This window comes from Erpetoichthys calabaricus, chromosome 15 (genome assembly GCF_900747795.2).
Source record: "Erpetoichthys calabaricus chromosome 15, fErpCal1.3, whole genome shotgun sequence".
Lineage (NCBI taxonomy): Eukaryota > Metazoa > Chordata > Cladistia > Polypteriformes > Polypteridae > Erpetoichthys > Erpetoichthys calabaricus.
The window spans coordinates 99,363,465-99,381,232 of NC_041408.2; the positions used below are offsets into that span (position 1 = coordinate 99,363,465).

Genomic DNA, 17,768 nt, shown 5'->3' on the forward strand with positions numbered 1-17,768 from the left:
GCTGCAACAGTACTGGGCCAGCCAATCCGATGAAAGGACCCCTCATTTCCCACAATTCCTGCGATCCTCCATCAGGGATGACTTTACCTTATGCAGGCAAAACAACTTGACAGGTGGGCCATGGCACCAAGTGCCACCAAGTGCCACATTTGAGTACCAAGAAGAGAAACAGAATAGGTGAGAGTTAGTATCCAATTCTAACTATCATGTTACTGATGTTTTAGTGCTAATGACTAACAACAGAGATGCAGTCTGTACAGTTAATCAGCAGCTCTAGTCAGGATATGCTAAACTGAAGTAGTGAGTCTTCAGCCGGGATTTAAAAGCTGAGACCGAAGGGGCATCTCTTATAGTAGCAGGCAGACCATTCCACAGTTTAGGGGCCCTGTAACTAAAAGCTCGACCTCCCATTGTTATTTTATTAATCCTTGGAACCATAAGCAGACCAGCATCTTGAGATCTTAATGTGCGCTCTGGTTTGTAAGTCATGATAAGTTCAGACAAGTAAGCAGGACCTTGGCCATTTAATGCTTTATATGTTAAAAGGAGGATTTTGAAATCTGCCCTAAACTTAACCGGGAGCCAATTTAAGGATTTAAGAACTGGAGTTATGTGCTCGTATTTTCTTGTTCTTGTAATAATTCTTGCAGCCTTCTTGTATCTTGGTGGTGGTGATTTTAACAAAAAAATAAAAATAGCTGTAACAGCACTCTGTACTACCTGTGTAAAGAAGGATGAGAAAATGCATAAATAACTAATATCCATCCATCCATTTTCCAACCTGCTGAATCCGAACACAGGGTCACGGGGGTCTGCTGGAGCCAAACCCAGCCAACACAGGGCACAAGGCAGGAACCAATCCCGGGCAGGGTGCCAACCCACCGCAGTAAATAACTAATATGCTTCTGTGTATGCATATAACTTGTATGATAAAATACTTGCTATATAGTGTATATAATTGTATTCTTACATAAGTCCTCATTGAGTTAAATAAAATATTTAAATATAAAATACTTCCTAATACATAATATTTCAAATACAAATTTTGACTTCAATAGTAATTTGTTTTCCTTGCTTCTCTATATTATGAATCTTCACTTTAACTTTTTCTCTTGAGGTTGCTTGTAACCAAATAAAATATCCTTGGCCATGTATAAAACTTGCAATGATAAATAAATGCCAAGAATATCTAAAGTTTGTTGGGTAATGGACACGGAGGAAGTGGCTTATGTGTTTGCATGCTAAAATGAGTATGAAAATTAATTATAAACACACATATCTGCATCAGCCTTAAAACCTGTATTCTGTATATGGGTTTTCCAGGTTTAGGTTCCGGTGTGCATTTATTACAATGGACATATTTACTGCGCTCATTTCCACATGTTGCGTAGAGTTATGCTATACACTGTTTCGGAGTGTACGTGCAAGCTTCAAAGCTGTGAAATTTAAAGTGCCATCCTTAAGCCATACATGGATAAAAGGATGAAATGATGTTGAACATTATGAACAGAGCCTCCAGGTATGTCGTAGTATTTAGGATTGTGCAATTGCATTAGGCAGGATCACGTAAGTGAAGGATAAATGTGTAACAAAGGCATATAGATCATCTCTGTATTAGAATTTCATACATCCAGCATCCAGTTCAGGATCATAAAGAGCCGGAAACTTTTCTAGTAGCTATCTCCCAGTACCTGTTCCAAGGTTTATTTGATGAATGAGGTACCTTCGGTATGTTTCATCTATGTTCAAGTGGGCCCCTCTGTGGACTAAACTTTCCTCTAATTATCCAAGGCATGCTGGAATGATTGGTCAATGTGGCTAATGCACTGGGCTTTAAATCTCAAGGTTACCATTTTTGTCTTCAATTTCAGTGAACATGTTGGTTAACCTCTGAATGTAAAATATATGTAGACAACTGGACTATAGATCTTTTCTTAAACAATTTCTCAATGACAGTGTTGCCTAAATAAAAAAAGGGTTCTCCCCTGACACTACCACGCTGTGTGTCCATTTGTTTGTTCATGTCCTATAGTAGTCTGGCATCCATTTGGAGCTAATACCTCTGCTAATAGTCCCAATTTTCAAGAATTTTACTATCATTTCCTCAGAAACTGTGATGGCTAATATGCTTTGGAATGCTAAGGTGTGCAAGTTGTGCTCCCATCATTTTCAAAGCCAAATGATTTCAAAGAAAATACATTGTGAAAGGATCAGACTCGACACACTCAAAAACATTTGGGGCTGCCACCTGTGTATTATCCCAGTCTGCAATGGGTTTTGAAAATAAGACTTATGTGTCTTCAATGGGGCCCTAATAAGAAGTGATGACTGGTTGTAAAAATGGCGGGTTTAAATGCCAAGACAGGGAATGATATACGGGAACTGGAAGTGACCTTCTTCTGGGGTGATAACCGGAAATGACATTCTCCTAGGCGTAAGAACTGGAACTGACGTTCTCCTGGGCACCAAAACCAAAGTGACATTCTTTCTAGGCGTCTTCCGGGATGAGTCAGATAGGCTTTACTGAGTGTGGTCTGCAGAGACAACAGAAGAAGGTTTAGCGCACTCTACCACCCCCTGGCCTAGCGTGGAATTACCCTCACTTGGTCCATAGAACTTCCATCTACTCACAAGTGCGTGATAACATATACCTGTACAAATGACAGATTTTAATATAATAAAGCTCTCTTCGAAATTGCCACCACCATAGAGTATTTCAACGTGAATCAAACCATTGAGTCAACTAAAACAACTGAAGTTGGTATCAACAATATGTAGTCAGTGCAAGAAGACATGGTGTGTGGTCATTATGCTATTGAAAAGTCATTTCTTTTGGATTTGACTTTATTGTTCAGGTGGAAGAAGCCTCACACAGCCAAAGGAAAAAAATTCTAAAGATCAGACACCATTATCTCAAATAAATATCTATTATGAAGTGGACAGGTATATAAGAACAGGGTAGCCAAGTCATGTAGCAGAGTTACTTACCGAAGCTTGTAGTTCACAGGCTCTAGGCCTGTAGCTGCAAACTGGGTTAAGCAAATTTGATAACGAGTGGATGGATGAATGGGGGAGTTGCAGTTAAGTAAAAGGGTTTTGAAAATAATTTCATAACAGTCAGGAAGCCAGAGTTTGTTAACATGTCTTAAGTATTATGTGGTTGTGATAATTGGTGAATGATGGGATTCTAGCAAGAGCTTCTGGAAAAATATTTAAGTAAAGAAATATATGTGTTGAAATGAGAGGCTGGTAAGGCATTGCGTATTAGCTCTGTGAAACATTTTCATAAGTAGTGACAGCAATAAAGATGAATATGATTGTACACTGTGTACAAAAGGCTAAGCAAAAAAATGAAAAATATTTTTTACATATTTGTTCCCAGTAAATGAGCTTCACATTGTTTTATTATGTTTTAAAGGAGCAAAATACATTCTTACTATAAGGATGATTAGTCAACTAGTGTTAATTAAATTTCAAACTCCATCTACTAAGTCACTAGCTTCCAAATATAGCAAGTAATTATGTAAAAATAGGGAGCCCAATCACAATACACTGACATTTGACACATCTAAACAGAGATTTAGCTTTGCAGTAAATTTATGAGGTCAGTATTATTGAACCTAATTCTGTACTATTGATCTGTATACACTAAGACAGTTGGTGATTTACTTCCATCAATGATTTTATATGATTTTTACCCATAATGTCGTCAGCACCAGCTGCAAAGCATACGCATTTAACCAATGTCATAATAAAGACTTGGTTATACCTTCTTAAGAAAAATAAATTCTATTAGATGGTATAGAGGTGCAGTGTTTAGTGCGGCTGTCTTACTGCTCTAGAGTTCCTTTTCTCATCCTAGTCACTGTTTGTGCTGTGATTACGTATTGTTCTTCATCCTCAGGAATTTTCTTAAATCTTGCAGTTTAATTCCACATCATCAGTGTCCTGCTTATTTCTGGGGGTCAGTGTGGGTATGTAGTCAAATGTGTCCTGCAGTCGCCTGGTCGCATTTCTAGGGCAGAGTTTTGTCTTGCCCCTAGTTCTTTTGGGATAGGTATTGTCTTTGTGTACATAGATGAATTGCAGTAGTCCAATTAATTGGAGGCTAGACATAAGTAAATATTGTGTATCATTTCTATATTCTCTCCTGCCAGTTAGAAGAATATAAGGAATTGCATTTTATTTTGTTCTGTATAGCTTTAAAGATAAATGCTGGAAACATACAGTAACCTTATACACAAGTTTATTATTAAAAATGCCTGCCTATTCAAGGTTGTGGTCAGCCAGAGGACTTATTGCTGAGATTTATCTGCATGCTGTTGTATCTGAAAGAGCATTTCCCACCAGAGTGGTTGGGTTTCATACCTTCTGGTTAACTTTTCATACATATGTACATACTTCGTATGTAACATCCATTGATATTCAGGTGAAGAAGTCAGCACAAAAATAGCAGAATCATATACAGCTCCAGCATGTATCACTACACAGTCATCATACAGATATTATAATACCCTACACAAAAAAAAATGGTAACGGAATATTCTAAGTGGTCTCATGTTTTCATTAATCAGACAAAGGGATCAAAATTAAATCAGCTTAATGGCTTAAATATTTGTTAAAGATATGAATATGTATTATTACTCTAAAAAAAATCAATAGTTTAGAAGTGTGTATTGATTAAGCATTGCTGTTTCATTACTTTTAATGCTTTGTTTATAAAAGAGAGAGCCAAAGAACAGAGATTCGAAATAATTAATAACCCATAGAATTACACAACAGAACATTATCAAATCCACTTAATCCAGTTCAGAGTCATGAGGAGTCAAAACCTATCCCTGCAGCCCTGGGCACTAACCAGTCCTGGATTGGGAACTAATCTATTGGAGGAGCCAATTTACATTCACACTCACAAAGCACCAATTTAGAATCTTCAATAAACTTAACATGTACATCTTTGGCATATGGATGATACGATTAACCTGAGGAAGACGTATTTGGGTTACTAGAGAAAAATTGGGACACATAGAGAAAAAAATCATAAAAATATTGGGAGAATGTGCAAACTCCACAGAGTGAAACTGAACCTAATCTCCTACAGGTAAGAAGTAGCATTGCCCACTGTGTCACTCTGCTGCATCCCTGAAATGTGTTTTATTTTTATGAAAGGTAGATATGTTAGTAACAGACATCACTTTGGAGTAATAGATAACTCTACTGCAGTAGATGGGTTTGACTCCCTCTCTCATCATTAATGTTTCTGGTGATTATATATTCTCACCATGTGCTTGAGGATTTTATCTCCACTTTATGTTTATTAGGCTGTTTGGCAACTCTATACTGTGTCATTGTGGGAAAACACTCCATTGTGTTCTTCACCATCATTTGAACGTTTAATGGAATAAGCAGTATTTCGATGACTTTTAAAATGCTGCACATATCTATCAATTTTCTTAGGCTGCTTAGTTCAGTGCGGGTTTGAAGTGGGCTATTGCCTGTCCTGGTAGAATTCTTTGAGTATAATTAATGTGAAAGGTACAATAGTTCAGTGTAACAGTCTGAGGATACTATGGTGCCACAGTTCCATAGTGTTTTTGTTTTTTATAGCCATTAATAATCAGTAGGGAGTATTGGAAAGCATATTTATGTTAAATGCAATTGCACAGATGGATTTTCTATTAGACTGTCACAGTAGGAGTTACATAAAGGTACCACAACAGCTTAATGAACAATGTAATTTGTGAAATATTTAACACTTTGTGTGTTAAATATTCCAGTACAGTTTCTAAATACCACCTGAATGGTGTCAGATCTGATACACACACTGTATGTCGTGTGCTAAGGTGCAAGAGAACAACTTGGACATTCCTCTATTTGATAGTTTAAGGGCTCAAAGGGTACAGTGCTTTTCGGTAATCACAGACTTCATCGTCGTTCTTTGGGTAAATGTGGTTGTGCTCTTACTTCACTCAGACCCCTCTACTTGCCACCCCTTGTACCCAATGTAGAATCTCTCATGGTACCAGTCATGCTCCATATAAATGACTACATATGACTATGCTTTGGTGAGTTTTTAAATGTATCCTTCATTATTACTATCATGCCTGCCATTTAAAAATGATATTGTCAGCTTTTAAAAAACAATACACTGCAGTGGTCCTGAAAAACAAATGAATCATTAATTAATTTTTTTTTATCTTTATCTTAACAGCTGGAACAACATTTATTTTTAATAGAGGAGGTGGATTAATTACTTACACATGGCCCCCTAACGACCGACCAAGTACTCGCGCCGACAGGCTTGCAATAGGATTTAGCTGTGATTTGAAGGATGCTGTTTTGGTGCGAGTGGACAGTGCGCCCGGCCTTGGAGACTACCTACAGCTACATATTGTAAGTAGTTTGTATTCAGGCTTTGAATTATTTACTACAACTGTCAGAAATTCACACTAATATGGGTCTTAAGCTGTAACACTGGACATAATATTATTGCATGTATTAATAAAAAATCATAACTAATTATACAGTAAATGGAAAAGGTCTGCATGTGTGTTGCATTAAAACACAGAAACATAAACTGTGTACTTATTAATGTTGTACCCATGGTCCTGGCATCCCCATGAATATAAAACAAAGTAACAGAGTTTTGTCTGCCTTATTCATGAGATAACTGTGGCTGCTCATACTGTATGTGTGGGTAATAAGAAACTATAGTTATTCATTTGATCTGACTTTGGAATAGGATGATAAAATTAAATTAAAAAGTAAACATTTAAATAAGTCAATAAATAAAATAGACATGACTGGTATTTGATTAGAGTATCCTAAGAATTTGTTTATATTTATATTAGTCATTATTTATTAATATAAAAATTCATTTCTTAGTTAATGTAAAACTTTGCTTATTTTTCATACATTAGAAAATTAATTTGTTTTTTCCTTTAAATGCTTTTTTCTGTATATTGTTGTAGATTTTCTTAACTTTACCTTTAATAAATCGAAGAACAGTTTCCAAGTGTATTTTGGACATCAGTTTGGATTGAATATTCAAGATTAAAAGTAAACTCAAACTTGATGTTTCTTTTCAATGCATCACCTGTAATATCTGGAACACTGTTTGCCAAGTGCTCTGCAGTAGTCTTAAATACTGTCTTCACAATTTGGAATTTGTAACAGTCGCAATATTGTAAATTTTGATAGATCTATCTATCTATCTATCTATCTATCTATCTATCTATCTATCTATCTATCTATCTATCTATCTATCTATCTATCTATCTATCTGTCAACAAATATATGTAGGGTACTGTGACAGTGCAGGTTGTACCATTCATGGGTTCATTAATAAATTGGTTCAGATATATGCATTGATTGAGAAACATTGGAGGTTAGGTTGATTTGGTTAGATCTGTTCTGACATACACAGATCGATTTGGATATGTATATTACTTCTGTTTAAAATAAAATCAACATAGGGAAAATAAAGCTGGAAACATCCGATCATAAGGAGAAATCAAAAACCTTTTGATTATTTGCATTTTGATTCAGTAACGGTTTACACAATGCAGATTTTATAATTGAATTGCACTTAAAAAATGACAGATCTCTCTATATATACAATCCAACGTCTGTCTGTCTATATCTGTCCGCTTTTCACGAGTCAACTACTTAACGGATTTAGATCGGGTTTTTTTCTATGATTTGCTTGAACATCCCGGTTGATTTTGCGATGTCTCTCATTGCGTTATGTATTGTAGTTCGCTGGAGGTACTGATTTATTTACGTGAATCTGAGAGACACACAGTAGGCCGAGGGGAGGGGGACAGGGCCCTCCTCACTCATGCGCCAGCCTCAAGGCATATCTTACATCTACTTAGCTAGTGAATGAGAGAATTACTTAATGGATTTAGATCGGGTTTTTTTCTATAATTTGCTTGAACATACTGGTTGATTTTGCAACTTCTCTCATCACAATAAGAATCATAGTTTGCTTGCAGGAGCGATATATTCGTGGTAATCCGAGATAGAGGCTGTGGGCCGAGGGGAGGGGGAAGTGTGACATTAGGAGTAGGGAGCCTGGCAGAGCCCTCCGTACTGTTCTGTTTCACTACTACGTGGGCAGAGTCGCGATGGACGGCTAGTATATTTAATAAAAGGCATAACCAATTATGTCATATTCTCAATTAGAGAAAATAACAAATATGGCATATTACTGATCCAGAAGATATTACAAAATAGTCAGCTCTTGGATGTTTCCTAACAGGTAGAACACATTTCCAAAATATTCAAAATGCCAAAATATGATATGAACAGCCATTTCAACTTAGTCCAAAAGACACGGATATGAATGGTGACTACCAGAATGCGGAGAGCAGAAATGAGCAGTTCTGATTCCATTTGAAAGCTAGGAAACTAGAATTGGGCTTGCAGAAAATAGAATGCTTTATAAATGAGAAACTGAAACATGACCATAGACTATTATTATGACAATTCATACTACAGTATAGGTTACATCTTCTGTCCACTAATAGACAGGAGTATTACTCATGCATTTTCATTTTTTGCTCAGAATCCTGTATCTGTCTTACATAATTTTATGTTAAAAGAGTCACTTGCAGTTTATAAACTGTTTTTAAAATACAAAATACTGAGTGCTAAGGAACAGACTGCATGCTACACATGAGTAATCATGACAGTCACTTAATAATTCCCCACAAATGATCTGATTCAACTTATAGTTCTTATACTTTGACTATTTGATGAGCAGTTGGCATCTCCCAAGTGTGCTGATTTTGATTTTGTTAAGTATTTTTATTATGAAGCAGTAAGATCAATACTTTCATCTTAATTTTTTTATCATTATGACAAGTGTGTTGAGTCAGTTTTCCATCTTCTTAGGCATGGCACGGAGATCCAGGATTAATTCTGCAAGGTACAACACCCAAGGCATTTTTATAATTAGCTTACTACTTTTGTTTTTTAATTGTCAATAAAATAGTGGCCAAGATCAATCTACTGCACCTTAGATGCTTTTAATTTTCAGAATGGGTCATCTCTTGCTAGATTAGCCAGTTTAAGTGATGCTTAAGCGTTATACCACATTCTTTTATTCAGTATGTTAATGAGAAAAGGAGAAACATTGAAGCAAAAAGGAAGACAAGCAAATTCAAAGAGAAGCCGCACACTTTTATTTTTACCTGACCTAAATGACTGAGGCATATAGAAATCTGCTCACATTATGGAAGTAATTCTGTATCCTTCTTCTAACTGCATAGTCATATTTAATCATATCGCTATAAAATAAAGTTCATCTACAGTGCGTTACATTTAGAACAAATTTATGTTAAATATACTCATACTGTTTGTTTTATTAAAAATACTTTATCTGGACTTACAGTAAACTATTTTTCAAATAAATAGTACTCTACAATACTGAAAAAAACAGTAATTAAATTATTAAATAATAAATCTTTTGTATTAGAACATAGCCATCTCCTTATCTAACTAGACTTGTTAGTTTCAGTGGGTCCTACATCTGACTGTTACCTAGAAGAGGAGTATCTTTAAAAGGCACTTCATAATGAAGCTCAGTGAGTTGAGAGTGAAATTCCAATCATCCATTTTAATTCATTAATAACACCGTATTAAAAGCAGATCTACATTCTCACTCATAGATGGAAGAAAGTAGGTCCTTTGTAGCCACAGAGAAGATTTCATGACTGAATCTAAGTCTGAATTTGGAGATTCTATAAATAATGGTGATATAACACATTCTTTGTCATTAACACTATAGGACCCCACACCTTTCAATGTAAGATCCATCATTGTATACTTGCTTCCAATGTTGGGGGTAACGCTTTAAAAGTAACATGTACTAAATAGTCATATTACTAAAGTAATGAGTAAACCAAATTAAATATTTATTTCATTAAAGAAAAAATAATTGAGCCACTTAAAAAATGATATGTTACTGCATTACTATGGAAGCTTATTCCCATCACTCAGAAAAAAATCATTGTGTTCCTTGCAAAAGTCTTCAATTTTTTTACAAACATGCAGTGCATGTATGTGTTCCAGTTGTCTAGTGACAGCCATTGAGGGAGAGGTTACATAAGCAATTAGCATAGCATGCAATCAAGTGAAATGTACTATGAAAAGTACAGAACAAAAGTTATAGGTATACATTTAATCCTGCATGTGCTGAGGGGTAAATTTAATCTGTCCAGTTTAGGGTCACAGAGAGCCAATGATTATCGCAGCAGCACTCGGTGTAAAGCATAAAGCAAACATGATGGTAGGTATGCTGGTCCTTTGTATGGCATAATCACACAACCAAGCAGAAAAGAGTGTTCTGCATACAATCCAACAAGATAAACCGGTTAACAAAGTGACAGTTTAGTTTTAATGCAGTCATTTGCTATAGATATGTTGAAATGGTGCGAGCTGGTGGTGCAGCAGGCAGTGTTCATACCATGAACCATCGGGAGCTTGCATTGGGTATGGAAAAAAGGAATGGATGTTATTTACTTAACATCACCTGAAGGAATAAACATATTTATAAAAGACAAGAAAATGGTCAAAGTTGGCTGTATTTCTGATCTGTTTCATAAAGGTTGATACGGTATGTGGGCTTAGGATTTAATAACAAATGCTGGTCAGTGAAATGTGAAGTTTTTCATTCAAAAGAAGAAAAAGTAATTCTGTAACTCTTTACATTTTTGAATAATAATCTATGTAACATATTTATAGTATGTAACACTGCTTGCTGCTTGCATACTTTAAATCAGTAATGCTCAACTGATAGCACGTGGGCTAAATTTAGCACATGAGTAAAATTTAATTGACCTGTTATGTCATTTCGTATCACTTTAGTTAAAGAGAAAAACATATATACTTTAAAAATTGATTTATACACATTACTTTAAAATTTCACATTGGTAGGAATCCTTCTGGCTCTTTTTTCTCTATTAACCCATTTTCATTTTAATTGTTTACACTGTTATAGCAAGTGCTGTTATGCAGCTGCCAATTAAACTGGCTATGGTCTGTCATTTAGTATAAAAATATAATACCTAAAACCATTCCTGCCTTGCCAAAACAATACAAATATACATTTGATGCTGCCAATAATGAACACCAAAATTAATTGAAGTGAATGGAAAATTTTCTGAAAGCAATAACAAAATAATAGACTATAATTACATTTTAAAAAAGTACTGGTCCACCCCAGCTTTCTTTTATTTTGAGTGGATCGGCGTAAGTATCCCTGAATTGGGAGGATAGGTGGAGTAATCCATAATTTAATGACCAAGTTGCATTTAATATGCATTTTTGTTTATAGAATCTAACTAGATAGATAGATAGATAGATAGATAGATAGATAGATAGATAGATAGATAGATAGATAGATAGATAGATAGATAGATAGATAGATAGATAGATAGATAGATAGATAGATAGATAGATAGATAAAACCAGTTTATTGCATTTGGTACTATATCACTGTTTCTTTCAATTGGATTGCCCTCAAATAATTCAAACAGAAAGACAAATAAGGCTTTCTACTGAGAACTTTCTGCCTTAAGGGAAGATCTTGACCTCTCCAAACAAAATTCAACAGAGAGGGCTTCACCAAGCAGTCACACATGTATTACATGTTTTTTTTTTTTTTGTTAGACTGTTGTCAAATCTCAGTTTTTCTCAATGACTTAGTTTCTGCCCTCAGCATGAACAACTAAAGGCAAATTGTGGCTATAGAAATAATGTTTTGGCAAGTAATATAGTGATGCCTTGTATCATTTTTCAAATATTTAATTTTTTCCAGCTCCTTTAGAATCATCTGCTTACCCAACACAGTATGGCAATAGCAACAATAATTTAACAGCCATTAACTGAACATGATTGGCAAAAATATAATTTTATTGCCGTCCGTTCCAATCTTAATTTCACTTGTAGATTATTCAATTGTCACTTATCCTCAGCATATCTTTTTCAGAGAATTGTGGGATTTTAGTGGGAGCAACCAAGCCACGCACATAAATTTCACTGCAGAGCCTAAATCCCATGGTACATTCAGACAGTTACATTAGTCAACCCTTGACAGTAGATTTTTAAGGCCAAAAATAGAGCTCATTGTTTCCTCCTAAATGTACACAGAGGAGATTACTTTTAGGCTTGGTGGAGACAAAGATGTGAACTACTTTCAGTTGCAAAGAAAGAATTTTGGATCAAAGCAACTGCGGACTCCATTCTCAAGCTGATTCTCGCACTTTATAAATGCTTTGTTTGATAGAGAGTCATAGTCTAGCTGCATGTCTGATGAATGCTGTTTGCTCACACACTACTAGAAAACTCAAGCTGTATGATTAACATTGAAAGCTACATGGTATACTTTTCTTCTTTGCAACAGTGACTTGTTTTTAAGGGGCAATTTGTTTCTAGCATTGTCTTCTCAGGTTTGATAATTATAGACCGTGACAATTAATTCAAAAAAGGAAAGATAAAAGCAAGTTTATATGTGTGTGTGTGTGTGTTAGAGCAGATGCTCCATTCAGGGGCTAAATCACCTGTGGCTTGTACTGCATGATAGGCCTTGGCCTCCTGTTGCTCTAAAAAATTGAAGAAGTATGGGTCTAAAGTGAATAAAGGGATTCTGACATCAGGTGCAACAAAAACTCCATTTGGAGGTGTAGATAAACAAAAGCTACAAATCAGACTTCAGGTGAGAATGAAAGCCATCATCTAACAGGTTTGTAAAATATTACTTCTGACTGCATGTTTTAGACTTTAAAACAAAAGGTTAATTGGCATCTCTCTTGAGCCGTTGGACAGTTGTAGTACAAATCTTTATCAAGACTTTCCACTTGATTGCCTCAGGCAGGGTCTGCTAGAAAAGCTGTAACCAATAGAGCTGAAGATTAATTCATTACTGGGCTGGCAGCCATGACAGTTTTGTGCTCGTAATTTGTTCATTCGGATGGTGTTGCGATGCTGAGTTCTGTTTTCCACAACCCATGAGGAGGACAGCAAATGGAGTATGCCCTGTTTTTACAGGAACACTTTCTTTGTGGTTGTAATTCTCTGCTGTTTAAGTGAGTTTTAGGATACTTATAGGTAGGACAAAAAACATAAAAGCACTTGGGGTTAACGATAGGCTCATTTGTGGGAGCGCTGTACAGTTGGAAGTTATGTCTTTGAAATACACACGGTTTATAGAGGGTTCATCTGTGAATACCATTTTCCTTATGAAGTTTGGATTTATTACATGGAAAGAATGTGGAGACAGTTAGGATGCTTAGAATATGAATGAAATACATTGCAAATCTCCTATTTTCAGTAGAGTTTATAGGAATTATAATACCGTAGTAATATGTTGTTTTTGATTTTTCCATAGATTATGTGTGAGACAACAACATGTATTTATATAGCAGATTCTCATACAGAGTGTAGGTCATTGTAAAAGAGAAATTACAACTTCAAAGATAAAAAATAAAAATTAAACAACATATAAATAAGTTAAAAATAAAAGCTAGATGAGTCTCTGACAGTAAAACAAGAATTAAATTTGATGGAGTAGTTTCACTAAGTGAATGGGCAAATGGACTTTGCTTAAATTCCCTTTTATTGCTTCATTAGATAAAGTGTGATGTGAGTGATGGATAAGTGAAATTTTTTAGAGTTATTGAAAGCTAGTAAATATTGGTCATTCTTAAAACACTGAAGCTATAAAATGCATTTTTACTGAATATGTGCTATGCAAGATCTTATTTAAACTCTCTTCACATTAGTCTAATATAAAATAAATACATTTAGAAGAACGTAATAATATGAAACATTTTCTCGGACATTCCATGTTGTTATTATTAGTCAGTCTTAGTTCTTTTCTCACTTAGAAAGTGTAATAATCAACAAAATTTAAAAAATGATGGTGGAGAATGGCAAAATTGTTCTTTGAGTAACACATTTTAAGCACTGTGCTGCTGCATCTAGAAGATTAACTTTGAGACACTGATGATTTGATGCTTATGTTGATGCAGGGCAAAACTGTGTAATTAATATTTTAGGATTCTAGTAGTGCTTCCATCCATGCTCAGTGTGTAAATCTGACCCGTACACTTTACTTTATTGATTTATTTTACTTCATGGTTACTCTGTAAACCAAACATATGCTGTGTGCATATTGGTTAGAATATGCTTAAAACTCAATGTTATTTTAATCTATTCTTGAAGAATAAATAAACGGACGGACGGACGGACGGACGGACGGACGGACAGACAGACAGACAGACAGATCAGGGAGCTGACAGAAAGTTACAAACTATAAATCAGGATGACTATAAAATGCTGCAAAGCATGTCACAAAGTAGGAAAATACTGACATGTATATGCTATAGACTGTAGGAAAGTGTTAAAATGGTCTGTGCAATATATAATCATCTGTAAATAGATGTGCAATTTTAAACCTGATGTTTGCACTTTGCACCAGGTGTTCATTCACTTGGTTTGAGGAGGTAGAGTATGTAAAAGAACTGTACTTAAATATCATGATGAAAGCCACCAAAATAAAGATAACATACAGTTTGAAGGACACAGTTGCCACCTACAACACATTTGTATTTATACCAATAGATTGTTTGGGCCTAGCAATTATATAGTATATTATTGTTTAACAAATACTTTCTTTTTAGACAAAGAACAAAGCTGGTCTTAAATGCCTTCCATCTAATGTGAATGTTTCTACAAAGGTGGTGAAGGGGATGATGAAAGAGGAACCTTGAAAACAAAAAGAAGTGAATGACTTCTGCATGGCTTTAAACAGCTAGGTTTTCTGGATTTTATTGTTAGACAAAGACTGAGTATTACTTAAATGATGGAAGGATGTCTGTTCTCTTCTTGAACCATTCTATAAAAAGAACATTTCAATAGATTATCAAGCCCTAAAATAACTAAAATATTAAAGCCAAAGCAGTTTGGCGGGAACTTCTGCCTTAGGGAAAAAAAAAGAAGCAGACCCACAGGATGATGATAATTAGGCTCTCCTGAAATGACCCAAATTATGTAACACTTTTACAGACAAATCTAAAAAAATATTTGTTTGCAGATGTTGTGATGCATTTTTATGTACAAGTTCTATTCCTTTACTGATTTCCCCAACTATTCAATTTTAGTGGATATAGTTTGCAGTTTCTCCTAAATGGAACATATGCCTTCCAATAGCTTTGATGGGAAACCAAATTTATATAGACCAGAATAAAAAAAATGATAAATATGTAATGATAGAGTGGCCTGAGGTGGGCTGGCGCCCTGCCTGGGGTTTGTTTCCTGCCTTGCGCCCTGTGTTGGTTGGGATTGGCTCCAATGGACCCCCGTGTCCCTGTAGTTAGGATATAGCGGGTTGGATAATGGATGGATGGATGATAGAGTGGCACTCATCAGATTTAATTTATGGAAAGGAAAAAATGTAGAAAATTCTACACAGATTTAGCACTGCTAGGATGTTTTGGAAAATATTTAATAGATAAAGAAGAATCTTGAATGATTACAACAAATGAACTCCAATATCAACATGCTTTATTTACACCAGCTGGTGGAGCGTGGTGTGCTTTGTTCAATGCAACATAGCAGACTGACTAAAATTAACAGAACAATGCCTTGTCATTTAAGTGCATTTACATAACACATTTGAAGATATTTTAATTTACACCAATCGGTATACAGATATATGACACATTCTAGTAACATCCCTTATACAGTCAAGTGCTATGTAAAGTCTAAAATGAGTATTAAAAGTCTTAAGTAAATATTTGATTCATAGAAGTAAGATTTCTTATATGTAAACTGTTATTAGGGAACAAAATATAAATTTAAATGTTATATATGACCTCATTTTCTAATTTAAATGTACTGGTACAAATGTCCGGATGTCCTAGTTAAACAGGCAGGGAGTTTCAAATGCATTTTCTCTTATCAAGAAGCATAAAGAAAAATCAAGTTAGCATTTCCTGAAGCTTCAGGTTTTCTGCTCCTAATATTAAACAATATAACACTTTCAGTAATGTTTATGACAGATGGCGAAATAAAACTAATTAAAAAAGTAATGGATACACTGTACTAAGCTGGTAGAGTTAGGTTAACAGAAGAGTTAAGAGAGACATTTGTTAGAAAAATAAAGCAAACCAGCAGAAGTTCAGATGGTGATCTACTGTATAATCATATTAAGTTATAGGAAAGAAATTGATAATGATATATTAAATAAAAGTAATTTTTCCAAACTGAAAGATTACAGTCTGAGGTACTTTTCTTATAATGTTGAGAATTTAATTGTATATTGCAGGAGATCATAATTCACATATCACATATCACAGTATATAATTATTAAGAGAAACAAGTTCTCATTATATATACACAATATTCCAATTATTAACAGATTAGCATATGAGATGTTTAAAGAATTTCTTTATGTAAATTGGCAGCAGCATAAAACAGATACTAATTAGAAGAAAAGTTTTTTTCATTTTCTTGTAAAAGAAGGACATTGCATTACAATTGGCCAATAACTACTGCCATACAAATAATTCCACAAGAAGGAAACAAGAAGGTAACAATGAAGATGACAAGAATGATCACAGAAATGACACAAACATAACCTTGATTGAGTAATGCAACTGGGTTATTTTCACTAGGCATGAAAGAAGTTTGAACAAGGTCAACAATACGGGCAAGTGCACTGTAGAGTGCTGTCGATTAACTTGAAATGTCTCCACAGAATCCCAGACCCTGGAGAATTTACAGGGCAATCTGACCAGACAGAGATTAAATTCAGGGATGGAGACAGACTTGAAGAATTTTAAGCAAAAGAAGATTAAGAGGTGACATGATCGAGGTGTTTTCAATTATGAAAGAAATTAGTTCATTGGATCTTAGCTGTTACATTAAAATACTGTAAATTCTGCAATAAGAACATGGGCACATGGCCGAAAAGTTCCTGAGGGTAGATTTCATACAAATATTAGAAAGTTTTCTTCGTGCAAAGAACCTGTATGGCTCATTTTAAGCATGTTTTAGTGTTTTTGTAAGTTTACACATCCATGGCTGACTGAAATATAGTAGCACTCTGCACCAAGTGAAGTTATTATATTTGATATGACATGTGCATGTTCTTGCATGCTAGTACCCCAAATGGAATCTAATATATCTGGCAAACATGATAGTAAATAAAAAAAGCATGAATTTCAATAAAGACAATAGAGCATTAGAACAATCTATGTGAGAACAGATCATTCAGCCCAACAAAGCTCACCAGTCCTATCCACTTAATTCTTCTAAAAAAACATTAAGTGTAGTTTTGAAAGTCCATAAAGTCTTATTCTCGGCCACACTACTTGGTAGCTTATTCCAAATGTCTATAGTTCTCTGTGTAAAGAAAAACTTACTAATGTTTATGCGAAATTTACTGTTAACAAGTTTCCAACTGTGTTCCCATGTTCTTGATGAACTCATTTTAAAGTAACAGTCTCGATCCACTGTACTAATTTCCTTCATGATTTTAAACACTTTAATCATGTCACCTCTTAATCTTCTTTTGCTTAAACTGAAAAGATTCCGCTCTTTTAGTCTTTCTTCATAATTCATCCCCTGTAGTCCTGGAATGAGCCTAGTTGACCTTCTCTGGACCTTTTCTAGCACTGCAATGTCCTTTTTGTACCCTGGAGTCCAAAGCTGCACACAGGACTCAAGATGAGGCCTCACCAGTGTGTTTTAAAGCTTCA

The 17,768-nt window shown here is 35.0% G+C and overlaps 1 protein-coding gene across 26 annotated transcripts in view; it reads left to right on the top strand.

Moving 5' to 3' along the window:
* nrxn1a (neurexin 1a) overlaps window positions 1-17,768 on the top strand; it is a 1,087,315-nt gene that overhangs the window by 766,303 nt on the left and 303,244 nt on the right. For all 26 annotated transcript variants that reach the window (XM_051919388.1, XM_051919392.1, XM_051919399.1 and 23 more), the window contains one exon: window positions 6,212-6,393. In XM_051919388.1, the coding sequence (XP_051775348.1) occupies window positions 6,212-6,393 (182 nt within the window). The remainder of the gene's footprint in view (window positions 1-6,211; window positions 6,394-17,768) is intronic.